The following is an 18,902-nucleotide window of genomic DNA, read 5'->3' on the forward strand; positions in this document are numbered from 1 at the left end:
AGGAATTTACTGTCTCATGGTTTTGGAAGCTAAAAGTCCAACATCAAGGTATTAGCAAGACTTTCTTTCTCCCAGAGCCTTTAACGTTCTGGCAATCCTCCATCATATGACGATCTCTTTCTCCTGTTGTCTGCTTCTCTGATTTCTGCTTACTTCTGACTTCTACTGACTGACCATGTTTGAATTTCCTTTGCTTATAAGGACTCCGGACATATGTATTAAGGCCCATCCTGATTCAATTTGGCCTTATCTAAACAGGAAGTTTGATCCCATTCACAAATGGGTTCTCATCTACGCCCTGACTTACTTTGACATATTCAAAGGGGTGCCATTTACAAATGGGTTCACAACCACAGACATGTGGATTAAGACTTGAACATGTTTTTTTCCAGGTACATGATTCAATCCCAAAGAGCAGACTCAAGGCATAGGGAACTATTTGCCAACAGTGTAAAAAGTCTAAGACCTGAGAAGTATATGAAAGTCTTTTAGGTTTGGCTTCTTTTAACAAAAAAAAATATTTTTGCCATGTTCCTTATTAATAAGTGGTAAGTGCTGTTTACTTTAAGAATAGATAAAAAATGATTTTTAAAGATTATGCTTAAAAGATTAAGCTAGACCCTTGGCCAAGTTTCCTATGACATCAGATGGTATTTAAAGAAAAAAGTTGCATCAGTTGCTTTGGTCTCTCAATATGCCAGTAAGATAGCTTTCTGACCTTCAGTCATATTTTAAGAAAGCAAATTATAGCTCATCATTTCTCATTGTGTAAATAATATGGTAATTAACAAGCTCAAGTTAAGATTCCAAAGGCTGACTTAATTTTCTTTCTTTAATGCCAATGCAATTATTTCAATTGTATAAAATGTTCATTGTGAAAATGGAACAGATTTTCAAAATGCTTAATTGACATATCAGAATCATTACCCATGCAATTAGCACTTTTTGTAAAATTATTTAAAATTAAATTAAAAAATAAAACTATAAATCTGCAAAAATAGATATTTTAAAATATAACAATGTAAGATCATTCTAAATCTTATTTTGACAATTTTTACTGTATTTACAGTGAAAAGTTCTTCCTCCAAATTCAAACCAATTCAAAACTGTTTAAAATATTCTAAGGACAAGAATATTTAGCAAAATTAACACTACTCATTGTGGAAGTTTAGAAAATTGAAAACTCTTTTTAAGAGGTAATTGCTAATTTCCTCAATGTTAAATCACTATAAAACCATTCCAGTTTTGCTTAACAATTTTAAATTTGTTTTTATCTACAAATGGATGCCTTTATTTATTATATTACAAAGTTTGACTTCACATAAATTACTTTTCAAAATATGAGACTTTGAGTATTTGTCAAGTTTGTAGATATCAATGATTCTGGAGGTATAGGCTCTAGACCACCAGCCCATTATCACCTGGGAACTGTTACAAACAAAGATTCTCAAGCCACACCCCACACCTACTAAATCAGAAACTGGGAATAAGGCCTGGCAACAAGCTGTAGTGGGGTTTTTTTGCCTTTGCTTTTGTTTTTCTTACAAGCTGTGTTTTATCAAGCCTTCCTGATGATTTTACTACACACTTTAAGTTTCAGAATCTCTAGAATAGGTTGTACTGCAGTAAAAATCACCCCCAAATCACAGTGACTTAACAGAGTGACATTACATTTCTCATAAAAGCAAGGACTGCTGTGGATCCAGGCAATTCTCTAGGGCAGCTGCCTTCCATGTATTGGTTCAGCATTTTAGGATGCTTCAACCTTATGGCACAATTGCTACAACAAGGCATGAATGAGCTGGAGAATTAAGGACCAGGCACTTAAATACTCACACTTGAAAGTCAGAAATCTCACTCTTGCTCACATGCCATTGGCAAAAGAAATCCACATGGCCACACCTAAATTCAAAGAGTTAGTAACTGCACTCCTCTGAGGTCTGAAAGTAGAAATAACCATATATTGGTAAACAGTAGTAATACCTACACAATTAGCTATGTTTCCTTTCCAAACGCAAGAGCCTGGGTATAACTCCAGAGTTACTGAATAATGGAAGTTGCTCTAGGAATCTCTGGTTTTAACCATAACATAGGTATCCCCTTTCTCTGAGGCCCATTAAAATTGAAAAACGAGTGCTTTGGATTTTAATATTTAATACATGGTATATAATATATTCTGTTTTACCAAAAAGAAGATTGCAGTTAATGGTAACATGGTAAGATGCTTTCATTAATTGTAGCAAAGGCAATATACCAAAGCCATATGCCTACAGGAGGGGAATATAAGGGAGGGGTATGGGATTCTTGGTGGTGGTGGTGTTGTCCGACCTTTTCATTGTATTTTACTTTATTTTTATTTTTCTTCTATCTTTTATATTTTTATTCTTCATTTTTTCTTCCTTTTCCTCTTTCTTTGCAGAAGAAATGGAAATGTCCTCGTATACATTGTGGTGGAGAATACATAACTATGTGACTATACCAAGAATCACTGATTGTTTACTTACAATGGATTGCATGGTATGTGAATAAAAGTGTTTAAAAAATAAACAGAGGGATATAAGTGCTGGAGAAAATGTGGAAAGAGTGATATACCTATTCACTACTGGTAGGGAAGTAGAATGGCGAAGCCCATCTAGAGGGCAGTGTGGTGGTTCCACAGGAGGCTAACTATGGGGTTGCCATATGGCCCTGAAACCCTGTTGTTTGGTATATACTTGGAAGAACTAAGAGCAAGGACATGAATGGACATTGCACTTTGGTGTTTATGGTGCCAGAATTCACGATTTGCAATGGATGGAGGTGACCTAAGGATACATTGACCAATAAACAGAATGGTGAATTGTGGTGTATACATTCAATGGATCTTTGAGCAGCTGCAAGAAGAAATGAAGTTGTGAGGTATGCAACTATGTGAATGGTCCTTGAGGACAGTATGTAGAGTGAAATAATCCAGAACGAAAAGATAAACAAGGCCTCACTAATATGGACTAACTATAATGTGCAAACTGAGAATTGAAGCTGAGAGCATAGGTTTTCAGGAGAAGGCTTATGGTAAAACTTCCTAGATTTTAAGCTCTCACAGCATTCACATCTATGCATGAGTTGCAATGGTTGTTTCTAAATCCTGAGATGATGAGCTGTTTGTGTATAACCTGGTCGATCTCTGAAACTTCGGGTATCTGTGTGACACCTGAGACTCAGAGCCAGAGTTCGGCAGCTATGAATGTCAGCATTCCCCCACACAGCAAATGTTAAAGAAGCTGAAAAAGGGATCAGACTTGAATTAGAGACATGAACAAAATGGACTTGGTTAGGACTAAGGTAAACCAGACTAAAGGGAAAAGCATGATACTGACTATGTTTTAAAACTTCAACTTCTATGTAAGAACAAAGAAAGAGATGTTTCTTTGGTGGAAAATATGTATATAGTCTGTAGCACACTATATAATTTAACTTGTATTGTCAGTTTATTCTAACATCAGAATTACATGGAACCTTGAATAGAGGGTGAGATCTGGCTGGTTTATACAGGTTAGCATGAAACTCCGATACATCCTAGAGTAATTTGGGCAGGGAATAAAAATGCATTTTCAAAGCACCTTTGAGGGACTGGGGAAAAACTGGAAATATTAACTTCCCCACCTGGAGAATTTCTGATATCCTCACAAGCATTGGGGATTACCATCATAATAGGTGAAGCCCTTGATCTTGGGACTTGCCCTTATGAAGCTTGTTACTGCAAAGGAGAGGCTAAGCCTTCTCGTAATTGTGCCTAAGAGTCATCCCCGGAGAACCTCCTTCATGGCTCAGATGTGGCCTCTCTCTCTAAGACAACATGCAGGTAAAGTCATGCCTTCCCCTAAGTGGGAAATGACTCCCAGGGGTGTAAATTTCCCTGGCAACGTGGGACATGACTCCTGAGGATGAGCCTGGACCTGACATCGTGAGATTGAGAAAGCCTTCTTGACCAAAATGGAGAAGAGAAATGAAACAAGATAAAGATTCGGTGGCTGAGAGATTTCTAATAGATTCAAGAGGTCATTTTGGACGTTATTCTTAGGCATCATATAGGTTGCCCTCTTTAGTTATTAGTGTGTTAGAATAGCTAGAAGGAAATACCTGAAACTGTTGAACTGCAATCCAGTATCCTTGATTCTTGAAGACGATCATATAACTATATAGCTTGTATGGTGTGACTGTGTGACTGTGAAAACCTTGTGGCTCAAACTCCCTTTATCCAGTGTGTGGACAGATGAGTAAGAAAAAGGGGGACAAAAAAGTAAATGAATAATACAGGGAGAAAAGGAGTAGATGTTTTAGATGTTCTTTTTTAATTTTATTTTTATTTTTATTCTTATTTTCATTCTTATTTCTTGGAGTAATGAAAATGCTCAAAAAATTGATTGTGGCGATGAATGCACAACTATATGATGATACTGTGAACAAATGATTGTACACTTTGGATGATTGTATGGTATGTGAATATGTCTCAATAAAATTGCATTAAAAATAAAAAACTAGGCAATCTACTTTCTTTTGTCCCTTACCTCTAAATTCTCTTCCATGTCCATTCTCTGCTGGTAGGTCTTTTCCCTTGGCCATCTAGTTGCCTCTCGGCTTTCAATTCCTGCTCTCTTAACACAGGGCTCAGCAAATCACTAGGCCTGGCAGAACTTTCCTTAGTGGACAAGTTTCTTCTCAATATAGCAAGCAATGTTTTCCTTTCAAAAGGTAAGACTGCTCATGTTGCTTCTCTCCTCCTAACTCTACAATCACACTCAGCAAAAAAAAAAAAAAAAAAAAATCCGTTTTTTCAGTGGTCTATGCATCCTGCAAGATCTTGCCCCTAACTGTCTCTTTCCTTCTTGCTCTTTTCCTGTAACACTCTTCCTTCATGGTGTATTTCCTCAGCTTATTCAAATCTTCTTAGCTCAAGTGTCACCTTCTCAGTAAGGTCTCTTCTGACAATCCTGTTTAATATCACGATACTCCTTTCCTTATACTCTCCACAGCCTTCCACTGCTTCACTTCTCGCCATAGCATTAATCATATTTGATACTATATAATATACATATTTATTTTGTAATTGTTTATCACCTACATTAGAATGTATATTCCATGTGACCAAGAATTTTCATGTGTTTTGTTTACTCATGTAACTCCAACAACAAAGATAGTGCTGCCATTTAGCAGCTCCTCAGTAATTGTTGAATAAATAAAGAAACAATTTAAGAAATTTATAAATAAATGAGTGAACGAATTATAAAATATCTATAGCTTCCATGTCCAGGAAAGCACCCCCTACCCTCCTGCTAAATGGATTATGTGAGTATGTTGAAAATAAGATTCACTACAGAATTGGTTAGGAAATTCTTTTAGGGAATGGAAATAAAACCTTTTGTAACTCAATTATTAACTAAACTAACTCTTGCAACATACACAAAAAGAGTAGAGTTGTCAATTCACAGAAATAGGAGTTAGGAAAGGTTATTTCACCAAAGAAGAATATTTTAAGATATATTTGAAGGTGATGGATAGATCACCAAGTAAGAATGTCAGGCAAAGAAGAATGTCTGTGCAAAGCAGAGACTTGAGATAGCAGAGCATGATTGGGAAGGGAGAACTACAATTATTCATGGAAAGCTGTAGTGAAAGAGTTAAGAGAAGGAATACACAGAAAGTAAATCAGAAAGTTATGTGAGTGCCAAATGAGGGAGACTTCATATGTCATGCTGAGGAACTAGAACTTCATCTTCTAAACACTGAGGAGCCACCAATCAGCTTTAAGCTTGGGAATTGATATCATCAGACTGTCATTTCAAAAAAAGACCATTTTGCATCCACCAGAGAGATGAGCTTAAATAGTATAGCAGGCAGGATATGGTCCAGGCAGTAAATGATAAGGATATTTACTAAGACAGGATGGAAGAGGGAAATGAATTTGAAAAGTGTGAGATAAAAATTATTTAGCAATCCACTGGAAATGGTGAATGAGAGAAAGACAGGAATCTAGAATGACTGTGTGGGGATCTGGCTGGGACAATTCCATAGAGAGGGAAATTTAGAAGAAAGCAAGTTTTGTAGAAAAGATGATTAGGTGGTTTTTTTTGTTTGTTTGTTTGTTTTGTTGTTTGTTTGTCATGTTGGGTTAGATGTGCCTGTGAGTCTTCATTTGGAAGACTGATCAATATGTGGTTGGATGTATGAGTGAGGAGCTCAGCAGAAACAGCTGAAGATGCAGATTGGTGAGCCTACAGCATAAAGGGAGAGGAAGTCATGGGTTAGATGGAAAGTTCCAGGGACAATCAAATAAGCAAATGAGACAACAAGAAGTCTGGGAACAAAACCCTGAATAACATCAGTATTTAAGGAGCAGAGAAAGAAAAAGGAGTTTTGAGAGTATGAGAATGGGAAAAAATGGCTGAAGAGAAGGAGTTAAGCAGGAGAGAATGAAACCACAGAAGCCAAAGTAGGAGAGGTTTATTTCTTTCCCTGAAGTGGGAAGAAGTCAAAATTTTCCAGTGCTCCAGAGAGATGATATAAGTGCTATCTTTCTCCCTGTGCCACACAGAGCGGGAAACAGACAAGAACAGGAAGAAAAATGGGGAAAAGCACCAGCCAAGACACACATGCCAATATGTTCCAGATTCAAATTTAGGAAAACTGGCATCACCAGAGGAATAATTCTTACTTAATGATTATTTTTTATTCTTTCCCAACAAAGACAAATATTATTGACCATAAAGGCTTAGTACAAGACCTGCTTCTTCTATTTTTTTAGACTCATATCTTTATTTCACTATCTACAGAAATATGAATTGTGAGAATGTGGTAGGTGAGAAATTTTATTTTTGTCTTTTAGTGTTGGCACATATTTTAAAGATTTTAAAACTCAGAGAGAGAATTGGCCCTATGAATACATCTTATAAATGTTCACTATCATATAATCAGAACCCATGAAATAATATTCCAAACAGTTTTTATGCTTGTTTAAATAGGAATAAAGAAACTATGTTCAAGCATAACCAACTTTGTGGAAACACTAATCCACCAAGCTATGTAATCAACTATAACCAAATAATTAGGTTTAACATGTAATTGCTAATTGTATTTGCACTTGGAATTAAAGAACACAGCACTCAAAGCTTTATACTTAGAAAGTACAACATATAATCATCTTAGATCCAAATTATCCCACTCCCTGAAATAAAATCAAAATTATTTGGTCCTATGTTTTACAATACAGGAATTGTTACACTATTCAACAATAAGTATCTTCTGTGAATATATATTTTCACAAAAACTTACTCTATTGAATTCTTTTTTTTATTCTATTTAAACATAGGTCCAAGATACAATAAAATGAATTTTTACTATTAATTGATTTTCCATTTGATTAAACTAACTCCAAATGCATACACAGATTATTTAGATCACAGTCTGTAAACATTCTTCTTAGTAATAAAGTGTTCCTGTTTGCTTAATAAAGGTCTCAGCATTTCTCTATGTTCATATCATACAAATTAATCTATGTTCGAGTTAAGTATTACAATTCAGAGTAAAGGTGAATGATTTCTTTCATTAGGAAAAGAGTATAAATCTCTCCCTTAAATTCTTCTCATATCTATTGCGCGCAGCCACTGCCTGTTCATAGTACATCTTAAATCTGAACTGTCTGGTATGACTCTGTTTCCTAGTTTTTGGTTTTTGTTTGTCTTGTTTTGTTTTTTTCATTTCCTCATATCACAAAGAAATCCAAATGGGTGCAGAGCAAAATGCTAGTGGGCATATTATATGACCACAGTAAACCCCTATATTTTAAAATGCATTATGATACTTCCAACTCTACATTGGATGAGCCCAAATGAATATTTCATAGGTGCCTCAAACTTAATGTGTTAAAACCAAACTTACCACCTTCTCTCCAAAATGTTCTCTTTTACTTGTTTTCTCCTTTTAGGTAAATGGCCCTTTAATTAGTAGCTTAGACCAAAAACACAGAGGTTTTTATCTTCTCTGTCTCCATCATACCCTCCCTTATTTAATTGCCAAATCCTATCATCTGTATCTCCTAAATAGTCCTAGATTTCCCTACCATGACATCATTCCATCAACTCCTCCTTAATTGAAACTGTCTTCTTTTTTCAACTTGATGAATTCAGAAATTATTCTTCTTCTGGTCTCTCCCCACTCTCCACAATACCTCAACAGCACCAACACATTAGCCACACTGCAAAGAGGCTTTACCAAAAATATGTCTGGCTGTGTCATCTGTGACAATGAAAATGACCACCAAAACAACTACTACCACTATTCTACTACTACTACTACTACTACTACTACTACCACCACTACTACTACTATTACTACTACTGCTGCTGCTGCTGCTACTACTACTACATCACAATAATGAACAGGTTGCTATGCAGTGACTGCCTAATTTCAAAACCTACATCTATCACTTATAATCTTGGGCAAATTGCCCAAACTGTGTGCATCCCAATTTTCTCATACAAAGAAAGATTAATAGTTACTTCTTAGACTATACTGAGGATTAAGTGGCATGCATTTAAGCACATAGAATTTCTTATTGTTGTCAGCTTCAGAGTCCTACTATGTGGGCTCTGTGAGGCATTTTACATAGCTCATAATTCACAAAAATTCTGTGAAGTATGTATTAGTCTCAATTTACAAATGCATTGACTCAGGCTTTCAATGGTCAAGGCAATTGCTGAAAATGACACAACAGAGCCAAGATTTCTATCCAGAACATTCTGGCATCAAAGACTATAGCAACCACAACAGTCTAGCCTACCAGATGCCCCTCTTTCTCTGTCCCTGCCTGAATTCCCCAGGAAAGAACTGGATAGGTATATGCCCCTCCTTGAGTCATTCACCGGTGAACTTGGAAAGCAGGGCCATGTCACACAAACATGATGGGTCTTGCTGTAATTATGCAGATTGGGGGATGTGGGGAGACCAGAAAAAGAGTAGCTAGTAAAAGGCTCTTTGTGAGCTCTCGATGCTTGCCTTTTATATAGCTCATCACTCCCATCTTCCCTATTCCTGACGCTCAGCCATAATGAAGTGCTTGCAGTTCGCTGACAAATAGGCTCCCTTAGGCATCCTCACATTTCCACATGCTGCTTCCTTTGACCCCTTCTCCAGCTGAAGCATTTCTACTTGTCCTTCGTGATAATTTTATGATAGTGTCACCTTCTCCAAAACTCTCCTCTGCTCTTTCCAGTCAGCTTTAAGGCCTTCCCCTCTTGAGCTGCCACTGTTTTTCTGCCTCTAGCTGCACTTGTAACACTATAATAATGACCTTCTCCCATGTCACTCTCCTCCCTGCTCACTCTACTCTGAGCCCATGGAAGAAGTTGAAGATTTATATGTAAGTTCTACCATGTCCCCTGTGCCTAATGTAGTATCAGGTACATGGGAGATGCTCAATGAATGTTGGTTAAAATACATAAATGAATGAATATATGTTTAATTGCAGTTGAAATTGAATATAAGCACAATTCACTGGAGCTTCTTCCTAAAAATTCTGAAATGTTGGAAGAAATCATGTCTAATATATCTGGAAAATTATTGTTGGATTTATTTATCAATGGCAAAGCACTTAAAGCTGCCTAACTTTAGTTGCCTTGAGAAAATTGCTTAACCTATCAAAGTTTCTTTGACTATATAATGGCTATAATAACACCTTCTTCATGCATTTATTCCTTAAATGTTTATTAAGGTACTTCCATGGGCCAGACAATATTCTAGGTGTTAGTAACAGAATGGTGAGCAGCCGTGGGGTCTTTCTGCCTCGATGTGTGTCTGATCCAGTGAAGGATACAAGCAAGGAGACAAACCATCTGTCTTAGTTTGCTAATGCTGCAGAATGCAAAACACCAGAGATGGATAGGCTTTTATAAAACGGGGGTTTATTTCACTACACAATTACAGTCTTAAGGCCACAAAGCGTCCAAGGTAACACATCAACAATCGGGTACCCTCATCGGAGGATGGCCAATGGCCTCCGGAAAACCTCTGTTAGCTAGGAAGGCAGCTGGCATCTGCTCCAAAGCTCCGGCCTCAAAACGGCTTTCTCCCAGGACATTCTTCTCTAGCAAGCTTGCTCCTCTTCAAAACATCACTCCCAGCTGCACTCTCTTTCCTCTCTCTGAGTCAGCTCATTTATATAGCTCCACTGATCAAGGCCCACCCTGAATGGGCAGGGCCACGCCTCCATGGGAACATCTCATCAAAATCATCTCCCACAGCTGGGTGGGGCACATTCCAAGCAAATCCAACCAGCACCAAAAACGTTTGCCCCACACAAGACCACAAAGATAATGGCATTTGGGGGACACAATACATTCAAACTGGCACACCATCCATAATGCAATGAATGTTCTCATGGGGGAGGGTGATGAGAGTACAACAGTGTTCAGGGGACATGGTATGGGAGACCTATTTCAGACTTGGGAGAAGGGGGCAGGGAGCCTTTCTTTGTGACATCTAAGCCAGATGGTGAATATGAGCATGCATGTACAAAGGTGCATGTGCACATTTGCCCAGTGCATTATAGCTCATTCATAAATGTTGTAGTCATTTCCATTCCCCTCTTTCATTTTCCAAAGTTGCTCAAGAAAGTTAGTAGCATAATTGTGACTAGAATCCCAAGCTTCTGTTTCCCAATCCAGAGTTCTTTGTTAATGGACTGCTGATCTATAAACAAAGATGAAACACAGGGATTTTAAAGCAAATATTCACAACTTATCCTAGAATTGCTTACAAGCTGACAGCTATCCAACTTATTTTTAGTTTATATTTTAAATGAATCATATGTTTCAAAATGACTGACAGAAACACAGCTTTGTTTCTGGAGCCAATTCTTTTCCATCATTTCTGGACATCATTCAGAGCTATAACAGACTTTCAGGGTGTTGAAAAGCATTCATCCATGACAACAACAAATGCTAATTATCATAAAAAATAAACAGCTCCTGTTAACATCATTCTAAGAATTTCTCCTTCACCAGCACTGTATTTCCTCTATCATCCCAACTGTTTTGGGGGTGGAAAAAAAGACTGGATGAAAGTATAACTATCATGTATCAAACACAACAAAATAGAAATGAATATTACTGACAGGAATAGCATACATAATAAATCTAGATGGGGAAAAGGAAACATACAAATAAAACGGCATATGTGTGTTCTGAAGTAATAGCAGTTACATAGGTCCATAATGGAAACAATAATTTTTCCCCTGTTGGGTACAGGCAAGGTACACAGTCCTAGCTCTAATCAGATTTCCTCTCATACTGGAAAATAGTCTTCTTGTTCACTTTAACTCAATGTCCAATGATATTCTTTTAAATAATATCTTATGAACAGAAGGGGAGGGATAAAGTTCTGAATGGAAGCTATTTCCTAAGCAGATATCCTAGTTTAGCACTCTTTCCTATAAATTTCCTTAATATACATATGTATATTTTATTTATCCAGAATTTCAAAGTTTTCTTTTTGGTTGACTAATGACTTTACTAATAATTCAAAAGATGGAAAGTTTATAATTTCTCTCCACTGTATTCTATCATTACAATTTCACATGGAGACTTTTAACCATATACAAAAACATATTAAAAATCTACTTTTATATATTTATGAATACATTTCAAAAGGACTTGTCTGCCTATTTTAGAGTTCAATGATATATCAAAAATACCCAAGTTCTCAAAAGTGGTTTAAATTAAAAGGACCTGAAAGTGCCCAGCTACAAATGTAATTTCATCACAAATGTCATTAAAAACATGAACAACTGTATATCCTTAAATAGGGACTAGAAGCCGAACAAGGGCTGGGACTTTGTTTCCTTCACTACATGTACTCACGCCTATAATTACCCCTGGCATGTAGCGGTACCAAATCAGTATTTGTTGAAATTAAGTATACTGCATAAAATGGGACATTTACATGTTTTTTCCCCCTCAGAGAACTTTTTAAGGTATACTTAGTCTACAAATAATCCTGTAATCACTCTCAGTTGGCTGAATGTTTAGTAATCCAAGACCTTTGAAATCTCCAAATATCTATGAAACCTTCAAAGTCATGAGTGAGACAAGGTTTCTTTTAGATAGTAGCAAACTATTATAACAAACTTAATCTGACACCAGGACCCCATATAAAGTATATAACTCAAATTAACTAACCACATATAATTCTCTATTTAAATTTGCCTCAATGATATAAATGTTTAGAATACAATTTAAAGTAGGGATAGTTCAACTGCCTTTGTAGCTTTACTCTACCAAATTGTAATGAGACCTCACTCACAAATCCCATTATCCCTTTATTCAATCACTCATGTACCACATACATGAAATTAAAATGGCACACTCAACATACACAGAGTAGTGTAGAAAGGTGGTGTAGCCATAATATTTTGCATATTGGCCAATCTTCCTCCAATGAGGAGTTCTAAAATAATAAGAAATAAATGCACATTACATATACAATATATTTACATATATAAAAATATGTGTGTTATGTGTGTGCACATGTATATATGTATGAATGTATATATAGTGGGTGTCCATAAACATATTAATATATATAATGTTTGACTATTCATCTAAATTACATCAGGTGGGAATGGAGAAGTAAATAACTCATAGTCACATTACATGTGTGTCCATATTTATATATTCATGTATATGATCACTCATAAACATAAGTGGATCAATTAAAACTGAGGATGCCTTAAACCACCATATTATACAAGCCCAGGGACAATATTCACATGGAACTTGACATTCAAAAATTGGCATATAGGACTTTATCAATAGCAGAAAAATAAAGACTTGGAAATTAAAACATAAAACAATAAACTTTATAGCTCTAAATTGAGCTAAGAAGTACATCAAAGCTACTTGTTATTTTTAAGGATTTAAGGATATATTTCTAAGTTAAAATCATTTATAAACATTTCATATAAAAGCAAAATCACTCTATTAATTTGTATTTAAACTCGCTATAATCCCAATGAAAATGTTTTCAACATATTTTTATTGTTTTTTCAACTCTGTTCTCTGTTCTGTTGAGAGTACTTCCTATCTGTCAATTTGCAGATGGTCAATTTATTGGCAAATGGACTGATTCCTGCACATAGTTCCATATACTGCATGCGTGAGCAAAATATGCTCCTTGAGCACTTTGGAAGAATTCAAATTCGAATGAATTTCAATCTCAATATGAATAGGAAGAAACAATGAAACGTCCTAGAATAAAAGGTTTTTATGTTCTAATTTGAAGAGCACTGTGTAGTCTGTTAATAAACAGTAAACATCTTAATGTGAAATCACTTATCAGTTTACAATAACCAAAATAGTATGCATTTCCTTCAGCAATAAAACTGCCAAGGAAAATAAAAACTTTGTTTTTAATTTATATCCTTATATTTCTCTGAGAATTGTTTTTTTCATTGATACTTCTAAGATGACTATTCCTATACACAAATAATAACATACATTAAAACAAGAAAGCACAGACCACCTCTGGGAAGTAAATATTCATTTAAGACATGGAAATAAATACTATTTAGTAAAATTTTCTAAGTCTCTTAAACTGTGTCTACACATAAGCAGTTCCCTAATCTCTCAACATTCCAACAGATATCATATTGTTCCACATTTGAGAGAAAAACCTTTTAAACTTTAACATGCTAGACAAATATAAGGTTTATTACTTTGTGCATATAATTTTGCACATGAACAGCTAGAGATAATGTCAAGGCAAAATTTTATTCCTTCTTGTTAAGTTTCGCTAACTTCCAACCATGAGACATTACTTTAGGTTACTCCCCTTAACCTAGCAGAAAATTCCTTTGAATAAATATTTCCATATTACATTTCATACTATCCCCATACTTCATCCAATATTATAGTTCAAGCTAGCTGATCTTTCACATAAAGTAGAGCTAATTTTGCAAACACAGAGAAAAAGTGTGTGATTTAGTTGGTCTTTGTTAGAATACATGAAATTAGTGCTGGTGCTTGATTCCAAATGTCCTTCCATCACTCAATTTAATTAAAAGAAAAGAAAAAAAAATTACAGTAAGAATCTGCAATAGGCTCCAGAAAAATATCTACATTTAAACTAGCCTCAAGCGCTACTGAATTTTCTTACCAGTGCTGTCATCATATACAACGGTGACGGTTTTCCACTTGAAAAATTGGACCAGGTCCAAAATGGCACGGCTGAGTGAAGAGAAGTCTGGATAGAGACTGACATAGAAGGAATCTTTGTTGTCTGACACCTGGTGCTTCCAGCGGGTCTGTATATGGGGAACCCCCAGGGCATTGCAGATGGACTGCACTGCATTTGCTGAAGAGCTGTGTGAAGGCCCGAAGATGGCGGCCACTCCGAGAGACAGCTGATCACAGGCTGAAGAGGAGACAGAAGAGAGGAAAGATACCAGTATGCCAAAAGATAGCACATTATTATTGTAAACCAGAAGGTATCATCTTGAAGAAAGATTTGCTTTTCTTTAATTTAATGCCTGCATTTGGCTAATTTTATGTTTTGTCTGACTCCAGTATTTTCAATATGTTACAAAGGAATTTAATTCATCCAGACACCTGCAGCTTAATTTCCAAATAATTCTATACATAATATCAAAGCGGGGTTAGGTTGGGTAGTAGAGAGGAAAGAGAGAGAAGGAGTGGACATACTTTAGAATTTAAAGGACTATGCATTTATTTTGGAAAAATAGTTCGAGTCAGAGAGTTGGGAGGAAAATGTAATGTCTTAAATTCAGTGCCCATCCTCTCCATTTCAAATTCTTAATCAGAATCCATCTGGCACTTCCTACCTACCCAAAAATCTATGGCCCTACCCAGCTAAATACTTGCACATACATGGTGAAAATAAGTCAAGCAATGACTACAATCATCCTACAAAACCTGAAACATCTCAGAGAGGGTGATTTCATATGGACTAATCCCACTGAGTAGAAAGGACACCTAAATCATAGGGTAGGTATTTAATAATCTTTATTTATTTGGATTTTGGATGTTATAAGTCTTTTATATTTTTCTAAAATTTTTTTAAAGTTTGTATTGAGTTGTAGGAAATTTTATTCACAAGAATAATAATCACAGTAATCAAGAGAGACATAAGCAAACTAGAGTGTATTCAAATAGAATGGATGGACTGTGACAGGACTAGAAACTCTGTAAGGTATGAGTTTATGAAAAAATGTGAAAATTATCTTTAAATATTTGAAGACCAGGCCTATGAAAGAGACTTAAACTTGGTTCTCTTAAGGCAGTTTCCCTGAAGTTGCAAAAGGGAGAATTATAACAAATGGTTAGAAGATTCTCACAGATTTTGACCCAATGTAAATTTTTTAAAAATTCTAACAGGAAGCAGGAAATGTTCAGAAATAGAACAGTCTGCTCCAAGAGGCAATGATTTGCCCATTCCCACAAATATTTAAACAGGATAGAATTTGTCAGGCTCAATTCCTCCAAAATGGCTAGTTTACAATTCTACTGTAACATTTTCTGATATTTTTCCTCAGAGAGTGCCCTACCTAAAATTCAGTACAATGGGTGAATTCTTAAGCACTGAGGAATTTAATAGTTGAGTAAAATTTAGTTGAAATAGCTAATTATTTGAACTTTCTTCAAAAATTCAGTATCATCTAAATAATTTGGTTTTGTTTATGTTGATTCTTTCTTCTCAAATATTAACTGGAATTCTGAATTGATAGAAAAGCTTAAGTCCAAACCTGATTTCAGACCACAATAAATAAATGAGAGCAATTAGGGGAGACTGTTTGCTCACTTGTTTGTTTGTTTTTAAGATACCTTCTATGTATAACACTGAACTATATAGACTGAATATATTACTTCTGGACCCTGGAATTTTTCACTTAACCTGGAATTTTAATTCACATATACTGAGGACAAAAGACCTCCTTTCACCAGGTTTATGACAAAACACAAACCAAGAAAAGTTAAAAATGTTACATTAAGTTATTTAGAATGTTCCCATATTATTTATTTTTTTTAAATTGTGAAGTTTTATTTCTTATTTTCTTGCCTTGGAAAAATAATTTAAAATTTTTAAAGAAGGTCCAAATTGATTATTTAGGCTATTTTATAATTAATCACTAACATTATTGTCAATATATATTTATTAAGCCTACACAAGGTTCATAAACTTTATTGGACCGCTCCCTTATATTATCCTTTTACATATTACTGTGTCTTCTAAACAGTAATAGCTCAACAAGCAAGAGCTTCACAGATTCAAACCATTATATCCACCCTTTTAACACCTAACAAATTTACTCATGCACTTATTTGAGCTTTTCCTAACTTCAGGCTAAAGTAAAATGGTGGATTTATTTCTTACTGCATTTAATAAGTGACAAAGCTTTTAAGTTCCTTTTAATATTTGAATACCAGATATCTTTATCATCTCATAATTTTGCTAGAGCTTTCCCAAGATAGTAAACTGTTGTTCGTACATTCTACTCTGTTTTTTTAGGTTGCTCTCTAAAATTATTAAGAAATCTACCCTTTTACCTATACTGTACTCATATGCCATATTCTTTGGTTTAAATGCTTTTATTTGAGGCACACTTCTTCTTCCTAATGGAAATAATCATAAGCTATGTCACTAACCAAATGCACTTGTCTTGCAATTAATGACTTCTTTTGCAATTATGATGGCAATTGTAGAATTTTGCAATAACCTTCAACCTTTTTTTTTCCACACTTCACAACCTTTCATCACCCTGACATGGTTTTGAAATGTGGAAACTTATTTTTATTCAAAAAGATATGAATTTAAAGGGCAAGCAGAATATAGGCTTTGATAAATATTAGTTAGCTGGGGTGGGGTGGGGGAGATGCTTTCATCTTGAGAAATATTGTACCTTATCAGCTCCCATTAATAGTAATGAGCTTAGAAGAAATCTGCAGCCAGACAGAATTAAGTACCCTTTCATCAATGTAAGGAAGCTAGTTAAATAATATTGCCATCACAGAAAGGTAAATATAATTTAAAAATAAGAATTTTAAACAAATGGCTGTGAAATTTAATTTGTGTTAAATTAATTGTGAATTCTAACTATGCAAAAAAAAAGTTCGCCTACTTACATGAAGTAAGACTATGGAAGCACCTCTCAAATTCATTTATTACTAAGACCTGTTTGCTTTGGTTAACATAATGTCATGACAATAGTCTCTCTATTTCCTTCCTTCTTTCATAACCCTTAAATTCTTATTAAACAAAATTATTTTTCTTTTCTTACTGTTTAAAACAAAATTTTCTGACATGAAAGAAAAGTAAAATTCATTAAGTATTCTAATTATTTCTTCATATAACCAAATTTTTATATCAATAGACATTTATTTTCAGTTAAAAGAAGAAACATCAAATGGTTAAAAACAAATGGGCATGGAGCATACATTTACTAAAGGTTGTTCAAAAATTTTCCCATAAAATTTTAAGGTTGGACTGACTTATAAAATCACTTGGAACCACAGAACTCTCAAGGTAAAATCAGTAAATTGAGACCACACTAACAATATAGTGGGATTCAAGGACAATGAAATAAACATTTAATAACAGATTGTAAAACTTGGTAAATTCCTCATATAATATTACTTTAGCAGATTCTTGGAAAATAGGAATATTTTATTAATGAGACAAAGATAAATGAAAACAAATCTCACTATAACAGATACAATTATATTTCATATTATAGGCAGATATTTTTGGAAATAGATAATTATATCACTTTATGTTCTTTGATAAAACTTATGTGCGTTATGAAAACAAATCTTGACATTAATATATTCCTAGTAACTTATTAACTACAAATTGAAATTAAGAAATCTATTAAGAATACCTGAAAATTTGAATTCAGCAAAACATAATATTAAATATCTATTAATTACCTTTCTTAGATGCTTCAAAACTGTCATAGAGGTTTATCTTCTGTGTGTCATAGGTTAGGGTAGTATTGGGCAACAAAGTTCTGTTTCTGTTGATTGTGTTCACAGCAAATCTGAAAGCAAGTTCTTCAGCTCCCATTGGGCCAGATTCCACATATTCAAAAATTCCACCTGGCCAAAAGAAAGAGAATAATTATACAATTCTTACAAGATAGAGAAAATGATGAATGTTTTCTATACTTGTTTGTGTACACGTGTGTATTCATGTGGGTATTTGTATTTGATTTTTTAAGTGCACAGAGTTTGTGCTGGCACCTTTCTTTCTAAGAACTTGAATATTTTGAACATGCTCTTTTAGATAAATTAACAGACAAATTTGCCTTTGGTGCTAAAACTAAGCATGATTATGATAATGCCTTTTTTCTTTAGTAATTACTTTTTTAAGGGGCCTAGTAAATATAGGTACTGCCTTAATATGGAAAAATATCTTCCAAAATTAGGCACAAAGTTCCAGAATAATCAATCTTCTTTATTAATATAAAGCTATAAAGTTGACTATTGGGAAAATCATATTAAATTGGTCTCCATTAATTCAGACATCAGAATTTTTAAAGCACAGTTTTCATGGCACTTACTGTGTTAAAAGCCCAAAAAAACTTATTCACCTACAAATTCTGTTACCTTACTTGTGAGAAAAGACAAAAAATCAGCATTTCTCCATTCATTTTACTCTAAGTCCTTTTTTAGAAGACACTTGACATTTGTGAAGGATACCTCTCCAACCCTACACAAATCCGTTAATCAGTGAATAACATTGTAGAATATAATTTAAGTATCGTAGAGTGTAATTTAAAAACATGTCCCTTTAATTTGTCAGCTTCCACCCGCTGTGTCTCAGCCTAGGTTCCTCCTCCTTATCTGGGCCTTCCTTGT

The 18,902-nt window shown here is 34.7% G+C and overlaps 1 protein-coding gene across 4 annotated transcripts in view; it reads right to left on the bottom strand.

Moving 5' to 3' along the window:
* GRIK2 (glutamate ionotropic receptor kainate type subunit 2) overlaps positions 1 to 18,902 on the bottom strand; it is a 774,206-nt gene that overhangs the window by 528,477 nt on the left and 226,827 nt on the right. For all 4 annotated transcript variants that reach the window (XR_005217912.1, XM_037843288.1, XM_037843289.1 and 1 more), the window contains 2 exons: positions 17,973 to 18,140; positions 14,185 to 14,442 (listed from right to left, as the gene is read on the bottom strand). Coding sequence is in view for 3 of the 4 variants with exons in the window: in XM_037843288.1 (XP_037699216.1) it covers positions 14,185 to 14,442; positions 17,973 to 18,140 (426 nt within the window). In the remaining variant the exon portion in view is untranslated. The remainder of the gene's footprint in view (positions 1 to 14,184; positions 14,443 to 17,972; positions 18,141 to 18,902) is intronic.

Source organism: Choloepus didactylus, chromosome 7 (genome assembly GCF_015220235.1).
Source record: "Choloepus didactylus isolate mChoDid1 chromosome 7, mChoDid1.pri, whole genome shotgun sequence".
Classification (NCBI taxonomy): Eukaryota; Metazoa; Chordata; class Mammalia; order Pilosa; family Megalonychidae; genus Choloepus; species Choloepus didactylus.